Source organism: Anoplolepis gracilipes, chromosome 10 (genome assembly GCF_047496725.1).
Source record: "Anoplolepis gracilipes chromosome 10, ASM4749672v1, whole genome shotgun sequence".
In the NCBI taxonomy this organism is placed as follows: Eukaryota; Metazoa; Arthropoda; class Insecta; order Hymenoptera; family Formicidae; genus Anoplolepis; species Anoplolepis gracilipes.
In genome coordinates, this window is record NC_132979.1 from 9,900,712 (window position 1) to 9,914,625 (window position 13,914).

At 41.2% G+C, this 13,914-nt stretch overlaps 2 protein-coding genes across 2 annotated transcripts; one reads left to right on the top strand and one right to left on the bottom strand.

The window, feature by feature from the left end:
* Nucleotides 1-3,761: 3,761 nt before the first annotated feature.
* On the bottom strand, nucleotides 3,762-4,478 carry LOC140670582 (uncharacterized). The gene has a single exon (XM_072901248.1). It carries the CDS (start codon nucleotides 4,419-4,421, stop codon nucleotides 3,762-3,764), a length of 660 nt encoding a protein of 219 aa, XP_072757349.1. The 5' UTR covers nucleotides 4,422-4,478.
* A 5,468-nt stretch (nucleotides 4,479-9,946) lies between these two features.
* On the top strand, nucleotides 9,947-11,042 carry LOC140670367 (uncharacterized). The gene is made up of 2 exons (XM_072900922.1): nucleotides 9,947-10,143; nucleotides 10,223-11,042. The coding sequence occupies exons 1-2, from the start codon at nucleotides 9,947-9,949 to the stop codon at nucleotides 10,788-10,790; spliced, it is 765 nt and encodes a 254-aa protein (XP_072757023.1). The 3' UTR covers nucleotides 10,791-11,042.
* The last annotated feature ends 2,872 nt before the right edge of the window (nucleotides 11,043-13,914 follow it).

Sequence of the window (13,914 nt, forward strand, 5' to 3'; positions counted from 1 at the left end):
CTCTTCCCGGTTACACGTGGGACGCCATGTTAAAGTATACGAAAATTATATTTGAATTACTCACAGACATTGACATGGTTATGTTTATCGAACGAGCTATACGCGGTGGTTTGAGTCAATGTTCCAACAGGTACGCGCGTGCTAATAAGAAGTACGTGCAGTCGTATGACTCATTGAAACCATCAACGTACTTGATGTATTTCGATGTTAATAATTTATACGGATGTGTCAACCATTGCCCTACGCCAATTTTCAGTGGGTCGATAATGTTTCCAATTTTGATGTATCATCGATCGCGCTTGATTCGTCTACAGGCTACATCCTCGAAGTCGACCTCGAGTATCCGCAGCATCTTCACGATTCGCACACTGACCTACCGTTTTGTCCGACACGCGACAAACCACCCGGCAAGCGCGAGGGCAAGCTTCTCGCAACCGTATACGATAAGAAGCGTTACGTAATACACTACCGCAACCTGCAGCAATGTTCACGTCACGGTCTTCGTGTTACAAAAATTCATCGTATATTACAATTCACTCAATCTCCGTGGCTCTGTACTTATATAGAACTCAACACAAAATTTAGAACACTGACAAAAAATGATTTTGAAAAAAATTTGTACAAACTAATGAATAATGCAGTGTTTGGCAAAACGATGGAAAATGTGCGCAATCGCGTAGATGTTAAACTTTTAACAAAATGGGACGGAAGGTACGGCGTAGAGACATTGATTGCAAAACCAAATTTTCATAGCAGAAGCATTTTTTCGGAAAATCTAATCGCTGTAGAATTACGTAAACTTGAGGTGAAATTCTACAAACCAATTTACGTGGGTATGTGTATTCTCGATATATCCAAGACATGTTTGTACGAATTTTACCACGATTATATGGTACCAATGTATCGGGAGAGATGCAAAGTCATGTACACTGACACGGATAGTCTTATATATCACATTGAGTGCGACGATGTGTACGAGAATATGAAACGCGACATCAGCAGATTTGATACGAGGGACTATGCGATAGACAATGCGTACGGTATACAGCTCGTGAATAAAAAGGTACCGGGTCTAATGAAGGATGAAAACAACGGTACCATAATGATTGAATTTGTCAGGCTTAGAGCAAAAATGTATGCGTTGCGCGTGGATGGTAAGAAGAATACGAAAAAGGTAAAAGGCGTCAAGAGTAACCTTGTTGCGAGAACGATAACGTTTGACGATTACACGCGGTGTTTGAACGAAGAGATTGAAATAACGCGTAGTCAATCGTGTATAAGATCAAAATTACACAAGGTATACACCATTCGCGAAACAAAAATTGCTCTAAGTCCGTACGACGACAAGCGGTATATCGTACCTACAACTACTGATACGTTACCGTGGGGACATTATAAGATATCTTTATAAAATATAATGTGTGTGTGATTTTTTTCTTGTATGTATATTTCATATTTTATATATTGTAATGACTATTGGAAAGGATGTATTAATAAAGATTTTGTATATTTCAAATATTTCATATATTTTTATATTGAATACATTGTATTTCTTATAAAATTAAATTACATGATCCTTATGTACCCAAGAATTGTGCGAGCTATCAAATCCCAGCCATTTCACGTAAACCTCGTCACCCCTGCTGCGCAGTACTTTCTCCACGAGATACACATCTGGATAATTCGCGCGATGCAACTCGTGCTCGTAAAATGCTCCAGCGATAGATTTTTTGCGATAATCCTCGAGTAGATATGTTACGGGATTAGTATGTTGCACTTTAACAATCTTAAACACCTCGGTTGTCCAATTTGGTGTGTAACCCTTTTCGAAAAGTTTTTTGTATTTGCTAACGCGTACCAGGTCACCTACTTTAAACTTTGCAGGAGCAGCAATTTTTGTACTGTTGTATACCATATTTAAAAGTCTATCAGCGATCGTGGGAGTAACATCGATAGGTCTCATATTGATAGTGCGATGTTTTCACGCGTTATATTCTGCAACGAGTCGGGATAGCGCGTCGATCCACTTGTAAGTTCCGTTCAGCGTAAACATCTTCCACATGTCGTTCTTCAGCGTGCGATTGAATCGCTCGACGACAGACGCCTTCAATACCGAATATGTGGAATAGTGATTAATGTTATGTTTCCGTATAAGCCGTTGCACATCGGTATTGTAAAATTCCTTCCCGTTATCAGTTTATATGTTTTTCGGGCATCTCTTGCTATCTCGAATTATTTTGGCGATTGCATCAGCCGTCTCCCTTCCACTTTTACTCTTGAGTGGTACAGCCCATGCATACTTGCTCAACACATCGATGACGGTGAGTATGTAGTGGTAACCTTTGTTGAAACGAGAATACGGACGCATCTCGACAATGTCGGTTTGCCACAGATCATCGTATCCCCGCACTATGACGTGTCTTCGGGGAAAATTTTTTCTCGCCGGCGCGTGCAGTTCGTTTACCAACTTTCGTCTCTCCAAACTATGTTGATTCTTTGCTTTGTCAGTTTTTCTCGATGCCCGTTTGTTGTTCGCATTTTTTTCACTCATTTTCGTTTATCGCCTTTAATAGCCGTCCTTGACCTGTTCTTGACCTGTTTTGACCTGTTCTGACCTGTTCTTGACCTGTCCTGGCCTGTTCTTGACCTGTTCTGACCTGTTCTTGACCTGTTTTGACCTGTTCTGACCTGTTCTCGACCTGTTTTGACCTGTTCTTGACCTGTTCTGGACCTGTTTTGACCTGTTCTTGACCTGTTCTGGCCTGTTCTGACCTGTTCTTGACCTGTTTTGACCTGTTCTGACCTGTTCTCGACCTGTTCTTGACCTGTTCTGGACCTGTTCTGACCTGTTCTTGACTTGTTCTGACCTGTTCTTGACCTGTTCTTGACTTGTTCTGACCTGTTCTTGACCTGTTCTGACCTGTTCTTGCGTTGTTCACCGCCGTCCTTCACCCATTCGAAAATTGTTCTTGACCCCTTCGCAGCCTTTTTCGCAGTCGTTTTTGACTCGTTCGTAGCCGCTTCTGAACCGTTCGTAGCCTCGTTCACAGACGTCTTTTGACCGATCGTAGGAGTTCTTGAGTTGTTTGTAACCTTGAGTGTAGCCGTTAGGAACGTGTTCGTAGCCTCGTTCGCAGCCCTGCTTGAGATGCTGATAGCCTCGTTCGAAGCTGTTGCAGCTGCTGCTAGGTCGTTCACTGCCACTGCCACTGCCACTGCCACTCATTGTAGTTAGATAGCAGTTCGATAATTCTTCGTAGCTGTTCGATAATTGTTCGCAGCCGTTCTATAATCCTTCGTAGCTGTTCGATAAGCGTTTGATAACCGCTCCTAACCCGTTGACTGATGCTCATTTAGGTTGATAGCTGTCTCTGAGTTAGCGTTAGCCACACGTTGAAGTTTGTTTAACGCAATCTGTAATGCTCGCACGTCCTTTTCAAGCGAAGTAAGCTTCTCGTCTGATTCTTTCTGTCGATTCATTAATCTTTTAACGCAGGACTGCACGTACAATTTGTTTACGGCATCGGTGTCAGCCTCAGGTTGCGCTACACGGCGAATCTTATGCGACCTCGCATCGAAGTCTGTAACGACGCGACACAAAGCGTTTTCGTGCACATAACTTTTTACCAATCTATCTCAAGAGCCGTTTGTACCGGTTGCATCATTTCTTGAATCGAATAAGCCAAATTTGTTGATAGGCATTTTTTTCTGATGCTTCGTAAAGTGTCACGCAACGCTGATTAGTTTTGTCGAGACACCATTTAATTTATAATAATTCCTGCTTCACGAAGTTCCTCGATGATCGACTGGATCTCGTTGTCGTGAGCATTGTGACCAGTTTGGCGCGAAGCGTTGAGCAATCGTAGCCGATCCACTAGTTCGTTGGGATCGTCCCAGTGCACGTAATCAATCATATTGTTGGTTAGCGTCATAGCGCAAGGCATAGATATCTCCCCTCCAGATTTTGTATTTTTCGATTCGAGCGACATCAACGGTGCAATTATATGTTTGTACTTGTACCCCCTGTTACCCTTCAAATGGCCCTGCGCATCATAATCGCGTCTATGCGCGTTCGTCACCAATAATATGCTCTTGTATTTTTCCAAATCGTCCCCCCTCGTGTAAAGTTCGTCATCGGGAATTCTCTTGAAGATCAACTCGTACAATCCTGGCGTTCCAATGTACCGCACGTCGTCTATGATAATAGAGTCATCTTTGTTGATGTTGAATTGTTTGTTGCCGAGTCGCATTTCATTCTTTCTGTCGAAATAGACTCCATACACATGATCAATCTCGTGATTTTTGTCGCCACTGAGCAAAGCGCCTATGTACTTTTGTCCAAGTGGCCCAAAGTACTCCCGCAACGTTTCTTGACCTTCCGGCGTTTGTAACTTGTTTCGAACAAACGATGATTCGAGCATGTTGCCCGAGGTTTCGAAAACATCTTCGTTTACGCTTGTTGGTGCGGTTAACGGCGTAGAGGCTATCGACGGTTCATACAGTAAAACATCCGATGGTTCCCTTTTTTTCGGTGTCGCATCTTCCTCTTCCTCTTCCTCTACCTCCTCATCTTTAGCCTCTTCCTTCTCATCCTCCTTGTATCGCTTGATGGGTAAGATTTTAATCTTTGCGCTACTCTCCGACTTATTTTTTACCGCGAACGAGTTGTCGACAATCTTTTGCAGCGGCTCGATAATAGATTTAAAATGGGTCTTGACCGCGATATCGTCATCGATGTTACCGGTCTTCAAAGCGCGATGTTTCTTGCGGATCGATTTGCTCGTTTTCGCAATCTCCTTCGCCATCTTTTCACGCTCGCGAATATTATCGCTCCCAGCCATATCGATAGAGAGTGTTGAACGCTCGCGTTTCACCCCTCACGACAGAATGTAGGCAACGACTAATCATTTTGTGGTATCGCAAACACGTTAAATCCGTTTCTGTATCGCCCGTTTGTAAGCAAGCTATCCTTGTCTATCACAAGAAATCCATACTTTTACTGCCAACAAGTACGACATAACTCACTGAAATCCTCGTATGACATGTCGGTATTCACGTGATCGTTGTACACGTGTTTCAAGTTGGTGCCATCCTGTTTAAACAAGATTAGCAGGTTCGCATTGTCGCGTAAAAGATGTTTCGGTATTCTCGCGTATGTCTGGCAGAGATAGAAGCAGTCGACGTTCGAGTGGCGTCCTATTGAGAAATATTCTCTTATTGTATTTTGTTTGTCCCACGCCACGTCATCGAAAACGAAAATCGAGTTTGGACGTGCTTCGCTCGGTGGAATGACGTCACTGTTATTGGAGAATGTAAAATAGCCGATTTCATCGATCGACGTTAACAAATTCTCCAAATATCGATATTTTGGCTGTTGCAGTGACTTTGAATACACGTACACATTTTCAAAGCGGACGCCGTGCGGGCTTTCTATCAAACTAATCAACACGTTAGTTTTATCGCAATTCGAGGGGCCGCAAACGATTGCGCGTATAGTATTCGGCAGCATCGTACCGTGTCTACGCATCTCCGCATTGTCACCCATCGAGCGTAATCTGACGTCGTAATTTGTCACGCGTATCGCGAAAGGTTGTCGCACGAATTTCATTTACCCACTTCCGATTCGGATCGCACGCCTGTCTATTTATAGCTGCGCGAAACTACAAAGTGTTCAGTAACGAAAAAATGTTTGTCCTGCTATCAAGTCCTTACGATATTCTCGATTTGAGTGCCGAACAGCTACAGTTTGTATCTAAAGCAGTTTTATTGCGAATGTGTGGCAATCACGTTCACTACGTGTGGGACAAGCTTCCGGAATACATAAAGGCGGATTCGGAGGTTCAGACCTATCGTCGCTGTTTCGAACATTACAATCAACCGTGGCAACAAACGCAAATTGACGGTCCAGCGCCAATGATAAAAGATTGTCGTGAATGTCAACGCAAATAAGCAGAGGTCTATTAAATCGTGCAATAAACGCGCTTCCTATCGAATTACATATTCCTGGATACCAGTTTTGCGGTCTGGGCACGCGGCTAGAAAAACGATTGGCTAGAGGTGATCGAGGTATCAACCCATTGGACGCAGCGTGTCGTGAACACGATATAGCGTACTTTCGGAGTAACGATCTTGTCGAAAGACACTCGGCGGATAGGATACTCGCCAAAAAGGCGCAAACTCGCATCACTGCGAAAGATTCGTCTCTCGGTGAGAGAGCCGCAGCCACAGCTGTCTGAATAGCGATGAAAACCAAAACGAAGTTCGGTATGGGTCTAAAGACGAAAACGAAGAAAAAGATGGTGAAAAAACGAATACTTCCGGTAGCGAAACGCGGGGGTGTATTACCGATTCTACCAGTGTTGGGCGCTCTCGGATCTCTGATTGGTGGAGCGGCTGGTGTAGCAAAGATGGTGAACGATGGAAAAGCTACACAACGTCAGTTTCAAGAGATGCTACGTCACAATCGTGCCATGGAAGGTCGCGGATTGTATCTCGCGCCATACAAATACGGACGAGGAGTCTCAATGAGAAAGAAGAAAAAAAAAAAACGTCAAAGAGACGCTAAAAATGCCAGAGGGCGTAACTACCAACGTACAATTGCTGCAACTAGCAAAACGTATGCACATTCCATATTTTAGAGGTGTTTTTATGCGTAACTCATTACCGATCGGTGGTATATATCGAAACGAGAGCGGGATCATAAATTTGGATAACGCTAAAGGCTCGGGTACTCACTGGGTAGCGTATGCAAAGAGGGGGAATCGTGCTATATATTTTGACAGTTTTGGCAATCTTCGACCGCCGAATGAATTGGTGCGATATTTAAATGTGACAAAAATAGAATATAATCACACATCCTATCAAACTTATAATCAAAGCATCTGTGGACAATTGTGCTTGCAGTTTCTCCGAACGGTCGATGCACGCGAATTTAAAGACATACATTGCGCTATTTAACTTAGTATTCGTTAAACAGTTTGGCAAACATGTCTATGACATTCACGCTGACTGGAAAGAGCAGCGTTCTCGCGGCAAACTACTTTCCCAACGTAGATTTAAGCGACGGTGAATACGAGCTTGGTCTAGCGGATTTTGAAAGTTATCACACGATATCGAACGTGAATTCCTCGAATAATAAATTTTACTTTGGCAAAGACAATGCGGAAATTACGATTCCCGAGGGATCGTACGAGCTGCAAGCGATACATGAATTTTTGAAACATACAATTTTACGAAAACGTTCGCAACACACAGTTCGTGATGGTGATAAAAAACACACTGACGACGACGATAACTTTGAGCCTGGAGAATGGTCTATAGTGCTCCGCGCTAATTACAATACGATGAGGAGCGAGATCAAATGCGCCTACAGATTAAATTTTAGCAAGCCTAACAATATTGGATCGCTGCTAGGATTCTCGAACCGTATACTGCAGCCGCGAAAATGGTACGAGTCGGACGTGCCGATTAACATTATCAACGTGAACATTATCCGCGTCGAATGTAATGTGACCGCGGGTGCGTACAACAACGACAAACTCGTTCATACGATACACGAATTTTCACCGAGGGTACCACCAGGATATAAGATATCGGAAACACCGGCGCACATCATTTACCTACTGATCATCGTGCGGTGCATTACGGATTTAACGTTACGCGTTGTCGACCAGGAAGGACGATTACTCGATTTTCGAGAAGAAGAGATCACCATTAGATTGCATGTACGGCGGCGGCAAAATTAGCGTGTGATGCTCGTGTTGAACGGATCGAAAGACGTGAGAGACAACACAATCTTTACGACGCCAGCGACAACATCGACATTTGCTAATATTCATTCATCCGGCACTAAGAAAAAGAAATTAAACGCATCAAACGTTGCGTTTTTACAATCTTTGGGATTCGTGGTGCGAAACATTTAAACGATGACTGACATTCTCGACATCGCGGATGAGCCAATCTTTGACGATCGCATCGTCAAGATTGAGACTCACTTCTATAACCCATTCGCCAACACAACGTTCGGACACAGTGATGAGATAAGAATACCCATACAACAACAGGATCTGTATACATTGCCGTACAAGAGTTTCTTATACATCGAGGGAGAATTAAAGATAAAGAAGCCAGCTGGCAGATTCAATGTGGTACTGCAAAATAATTGCGTTGCATTCATGTTTGACGAGATTCGATATGAACTCGATGGTGTGGAGATTGATCGGAATAGAAACGTGGGAATAACAAGTATGCTCAAAAACTATGTAACAATATCATCCGATAGAAGCGTGATTATGAGAAATGCTAGTTGGAGTGAGCCAACTATTGTGGATGGACACTTTAATTTTTGCGTACCACTCTACATGTTATTGGGATTTTGCGAGGATTACAGACACATAGTAATTAACGCTCGTCACGAATTGATCTTAATACGATCGCGCAATGACAACAATTGTCTGCTTGGAGCTTCGACGCTGGAGCCTGTGATCAACATATTCAAGATACAATGGCAAATGCCACATGTGTTGTTGAGTGAAATTAAAAAGCTGTCTATGCCGCTCTGGAAAGCGGACGCTACCTCAGCATGGGTTTTCGCTCGTGGGATCTGTACGAGTTTCCGCTGTTGCAGCGTACAACCAAGCATTCGTGGGCCATTAAGACCGCGACTCAGCTGGAAAAACCACGATACGTTATCTTTGCTCTGCAGATAGGCCGGAAGAATGTTATGTCCGAGGATGCGAGTAAATTCGACGACTGTAAATTAACAAACGTGAAACTCTATCTGAACTCGGAATGTTATCCGTACGACGACATGAATCTGGATTTCGATAAAAACAGATGGTCGATTCTGTACGACACGTACGCGCATTTCTGCAAAAACTATTACGGATACGAGTACCTCGAACCGAGTCTCACCGTCTCACTGTTTCTACAGTACGGTCCGTTTGTAATCATCGATTGTTCTCGACAAAACGAATCGGTCAAGAGTGCAACCGTGGATGTGCGATTGGAATTTGAGTGTAAGGAGAATGTGGCTAATAATACAACTGCGTACTGTCTCATCATACACGATCGCGTGATCCAGTACAACCCGTTGACCAACGTTGTGCGCAAAATTACCTAAGTGTTTGCGACAATAATTTAGAGAGAGGGGAAGCTGGATATAAATCCGAGTGTTACGAGATGGTTGTCATTCTTCTTAACTGACGTAAAGAGATCTCATCATATCTGTACCAACGTTTGTCGATCTGCAAGGATTTGTCGTTTCGAATAAATTCATCGCAAAGGAGGTGGCGATGCTGAGAAGAGGAACTGTTCTTGCACACTACATTTTTCGGAGTCCTATACCATGGCATCTCCTTACAAAATCCGAAAAGTGTCAAGCTTCATGGTTGATGGCGAATCATCATGGACTACAATGGGAGGATGGAATCGCGTACAGCATGGCGAAACGATTGATTACAACAGCTGTAGTTGAAGAAGAAGATGATAAAATGCAGTGTATCGTATACGTTAAAGGATGCCAGAAACGAGAATGGCTTGCTAATATGCTCGGCGACGATGCGAGAGAAAATTTAATCATTGAGACCTTGGATGCTGATTACGACGATATCGAATCTCTAAATAATCTAGATGTTAAAAATACTATACGATGTGAAAAACATGTTAAGAATTGTGCATTACAAAATGTATTCAAAATATTTAACTGGTGGTCGCAACGCCAGAAAGAATTGCAAGATTTGGAAAAATAAAATATTTAAACACTAATATGTTTTATTTCTTATTCCCCCTCCTCATTCCCTCCCTCCCTCCCTCACGAGTCATTTAAGAATTCTTTTTATCCGAGTATCGTCTCTCCCTTCTCCTAAAAATTTCAGAGCACTAAAGTATTCTAGAATTTCCCACCACATTTACCACTAATCTCTCCCCACTACTTTGAAAAAACGGGATGTCACGTATATTTGATTCTTCATATTCGATTCTTCATACGGTCAGTGTTGCGTTAACCGTTCGTGAAAGTGGTCCACTTTTGAAATCTGGAAATATGTACTACGTCGAAAGAAGCAGTGGCGGCCCCAGTAGAAGCGTGAATAATTACGTACTGAATCGTTATGAAACTCCATTGTTTGAGAACAAATGTGACAAGTAAATTTTTGTTTAACTTCTTTCTATTTTTTCACAAATTGTTTTTAAACTAATTTTTTTTAATTTTATTTTTCTACAGCATTTCGTTGAAGCGTCGTGCGATTCGTATACTAAGTAGACGATACGCATTGACAACCACGGAATTCAAATTCCTTGAAATTGGTATCAACGTGGGTACACCGAGTTACGTGGAAATTGTCATAGGAGATCATCAAGGAAAGGAACTGGTATTATCTCTCGAAACGTGGAAGGGACTTTACGAGCAACGTCGCAATATTCACGATTTACTGCGAAAGGACTCTAAAGATACCTATAATTTTATAAGCGTTGGACCGCTAACAGTGCGAGTTCATACGATTAACGATACTAAACTTATAAGTCTCGAATCTTTAAACGTACGCATGATGATGATTGAACCGACGTTACACCGTATGTTTGATCTCGATCAATGCATCGATGTAACCTTTGATCGATTGGTTAGAATCACCGAGACAGTCGATACTAAGTTTACACAATTCTCCAATATCGCGTCCACTATAACGGATAATAAAAAAGTGTCAAATGTAATATGCGCCAGCGACGCCTTCAATAAACATCAACTCGTCGATTGCGAACTGGTAGCTTTAGTTTTTAGTCACAATATGTAATAAAAAAAAAAAAAATATAAAAGAGAAGAATAAAGTTTTTTTAAATTTAAATCATGATATAATTTATTCGCACGCATTTCCCATCCGTGCTTCCTCCCACCCGTAAACAGTCCCAGTTCTCATATGTAGCTCGTTGCGGGGAATGATGTCATGCTGGGAAGGGAGATGCGAAGCTAGGGACCGCGAGAGAGTAAGCGCTAGGAAAGAAAGAGATAGCGCGAGGCGAAGGAGAGCGAGAGAGTAAACGCTAGGAAAGAAAGAGATAGCGCGAGGCGAAGGAGAGCGAGAGAGTAAACGCTAGGAAAGAAAGAGATAGCGCGAGGCGAAGGAGAGCGAGAGAGTAAACGCTAGGAAAGAAAGAGATAGCGCGAGGTGTAGGAGAGCGAGAGAGTAAGTGCTAGGAAAGAAAGAGATAGCGCGAGGTGAAGGAAAGCGAGAACGCAAACAGAAATTTTTTTTCTTTTTTTTTTTTATAATTTTTTTCTTTTTTCTTTTTTTTCTTTTTATAATTTTTTTCTTTTTTCTTTTTATTATTTTTTTCTTTTTTCTTTTTATTATTTTTTTCTTTTTATATTTTTTTTTTTTTATATTAAATATTAAGTTATTATATCTAATTATATCTAGTATATGAAGGAAAAAGGATGGGATAGATGAAGGAAGCGCAAGCAAGGAATTATATGTGTTTAACATAATTTTTTTTTATTTAAAAAAAGTGTGTGTTTATTTTCAAAAATCTGTGTGTGTGTGTGTGTGTGTGTGTGTGTGTGTGTGTGTGTGTGTGTGTGTGAATTTAAAAATAAAAAGAAAAAGATATAAAAAAAAAATATAAAAGATTGCACGCCGAGGGTCGAGCGGTACAGCACGACGGCGACTGCTGCTGCGAGGCGCTGGAGGAGATGACCGGGCGGTGGTGGTGGCGTCCAGGTAGGGTTCCTGCATAACAGAAAAAAAAAATTTATTAATATTTTCATAATTTGAAAAAGAATACTTACATATCAAGGATTACTTACAATTACTGATCAGAATCAATATCAGAATCTGGATCATTGTCGATGACATGTTGTAGATACAACATGTTATCGATATGTTGACGGATTTCCCGATGGATTTCTTGTAACTGCTCAGGACATGCTTGCCGATTTCCGCCTGGTAAACAGCAATTCTCGCAAGGCTTTCCCCTTAGTCTGTTGTTTTCATTCGTCCATATATAACTTTGTAGTTTAAAGATCACTGTTGAGGAATTTTTTATGTCAAGTTCGCGATTTCGTTGAAACTCCACCGCATTCAATAGTTTTTCGGTCACCATTTTTCACAGCACTTAGTCCTAGCAAATGTCTACAAAAGTTTATTGCTGCGCACAAAAACGGCACACACTACATGCTATTACTTGGCACAGTGAGTGTCCACAATTATTACACGAGTTCCAACCGTGATAAATATATTGTCCTGTTTCATGTTTATACACAATTTTACCTTGTGTATATGAATCTTGAACTTCGATGAAACATCCCGAACAAAATTTTTCACTATTTTCCTCGTCGTTGTCATACTTTTTTACTTCGTAATAAAATATGATGTTACACATTTCCTGCCGTTCAGTTATAATTCGTAAATCTTCACGCACTAACGGCACTACTTGTTCATTCAAACAGTCTTCCGGATCACTCTCATAATTAGAGTCATTCACTATTTCCACTTTTTCATCGCTGTCGTCGATAATAACCACATCTTCATTGTCTTCATTGTCTTCGATGACAATCACATCTTCTATATCCATTTTAGCACTAAATCGAAAGACACTCGACGACTGTTGAATACGTTTTAACGCGGAGACAGATTCTCAAATTCGAGCAGCCGAATGTTGACGCTGGTGCGTTGCATTCTTTCCTTAAAAATTATGGAAGATGTTTCGCTCCAGTTTTATAGGAGATTTTCCGCGAGGGTGCAAAGCTGCCGAACGCCGGCGATTAAAATCTTTTTTTCCATAATGGCGCTGATGCGTTGCATTCTTTCCTTAAAATTATGGAAGATGTTTCGCTCCAGTTTTATGGGAGATTTTCCGCGAGGGTACAAAGCTGCCGAACGCCGGCGCTTAAAATCTCTTTTTCCATAATATTCTAATGATCATAAAATGATCATAAAAATTAGAAAAAAAGAAAAAAACAGTTTTTTGGTTTTTAAAATGTCCCCCGGCTATAAATCAACCACAAAGATAAACACCTTGCAGTTGCAGTTCTTTCCCTAAAAATTATGGAAGATGTTTCGCTCCAGTTTTATGGGAGATTTTCCGCGAGGGTGCAAAGCTGCCGAACGTCGGCGCTTAAAATCCTAATGATATAATGACCATAAAATGATCATAAAACTAGAAAAAAAACAGTTTTATGACTTCTAAAATACCCCCGGCTATAAAATCAACCGCAAAAATAAACATCTACTTTCGAACGTGTGTAGGACCCTTCCCCCCCCCACCCCCCTTTCCCTAACATCAGACCCCTCGCGCCTCCCAGATACCCCCGCCCCCGCACCCCCCTCGGCGCCCCATGGCTTAGAATCCCCACTATAACACTACTGAGATCAACTCAATGAGATTCTCATGCAATCGGAATCTGTGAATATAGGTAAATATTTAGATTTTTTTTTTGCTCAGCTATTAATATTTATCTATTGAAATGTGATTGTTTTTAAATATTTGATATAATAACTTTATAGATAGTAAAACGGTTCTTTAGATTTGGATTTTAATAGCTATTTTAACTCCTAAATCAACGAAAATTAGTATAAAATCTTCAGATCGCAGAAGAGTGTGGAAACCTACAGTTTCTGAAAGTCGAGATGACATTCTTGTGCATTGCAAGGTTAGTTCGATAATATATGTTTGTTATCAGTATTTGCAGTTAAGAGATAATAATTGTAATAATTGGTTAAATTTTTATGTTAGTAAAATGCAATTTAGTATTTTTTTAATATTTCTTTTTTTTAGATACCAGGAGATATTGAACAAATCTGTACTAATGAACAAAACAAAATGTCCCAAATGAATCTTGCATGAACAATGCAGCCGTTTATTATTGTTGTTGGACCCGAAATAACTTTAATCGAAAAAGTATATGTGCGTTTCGATAAA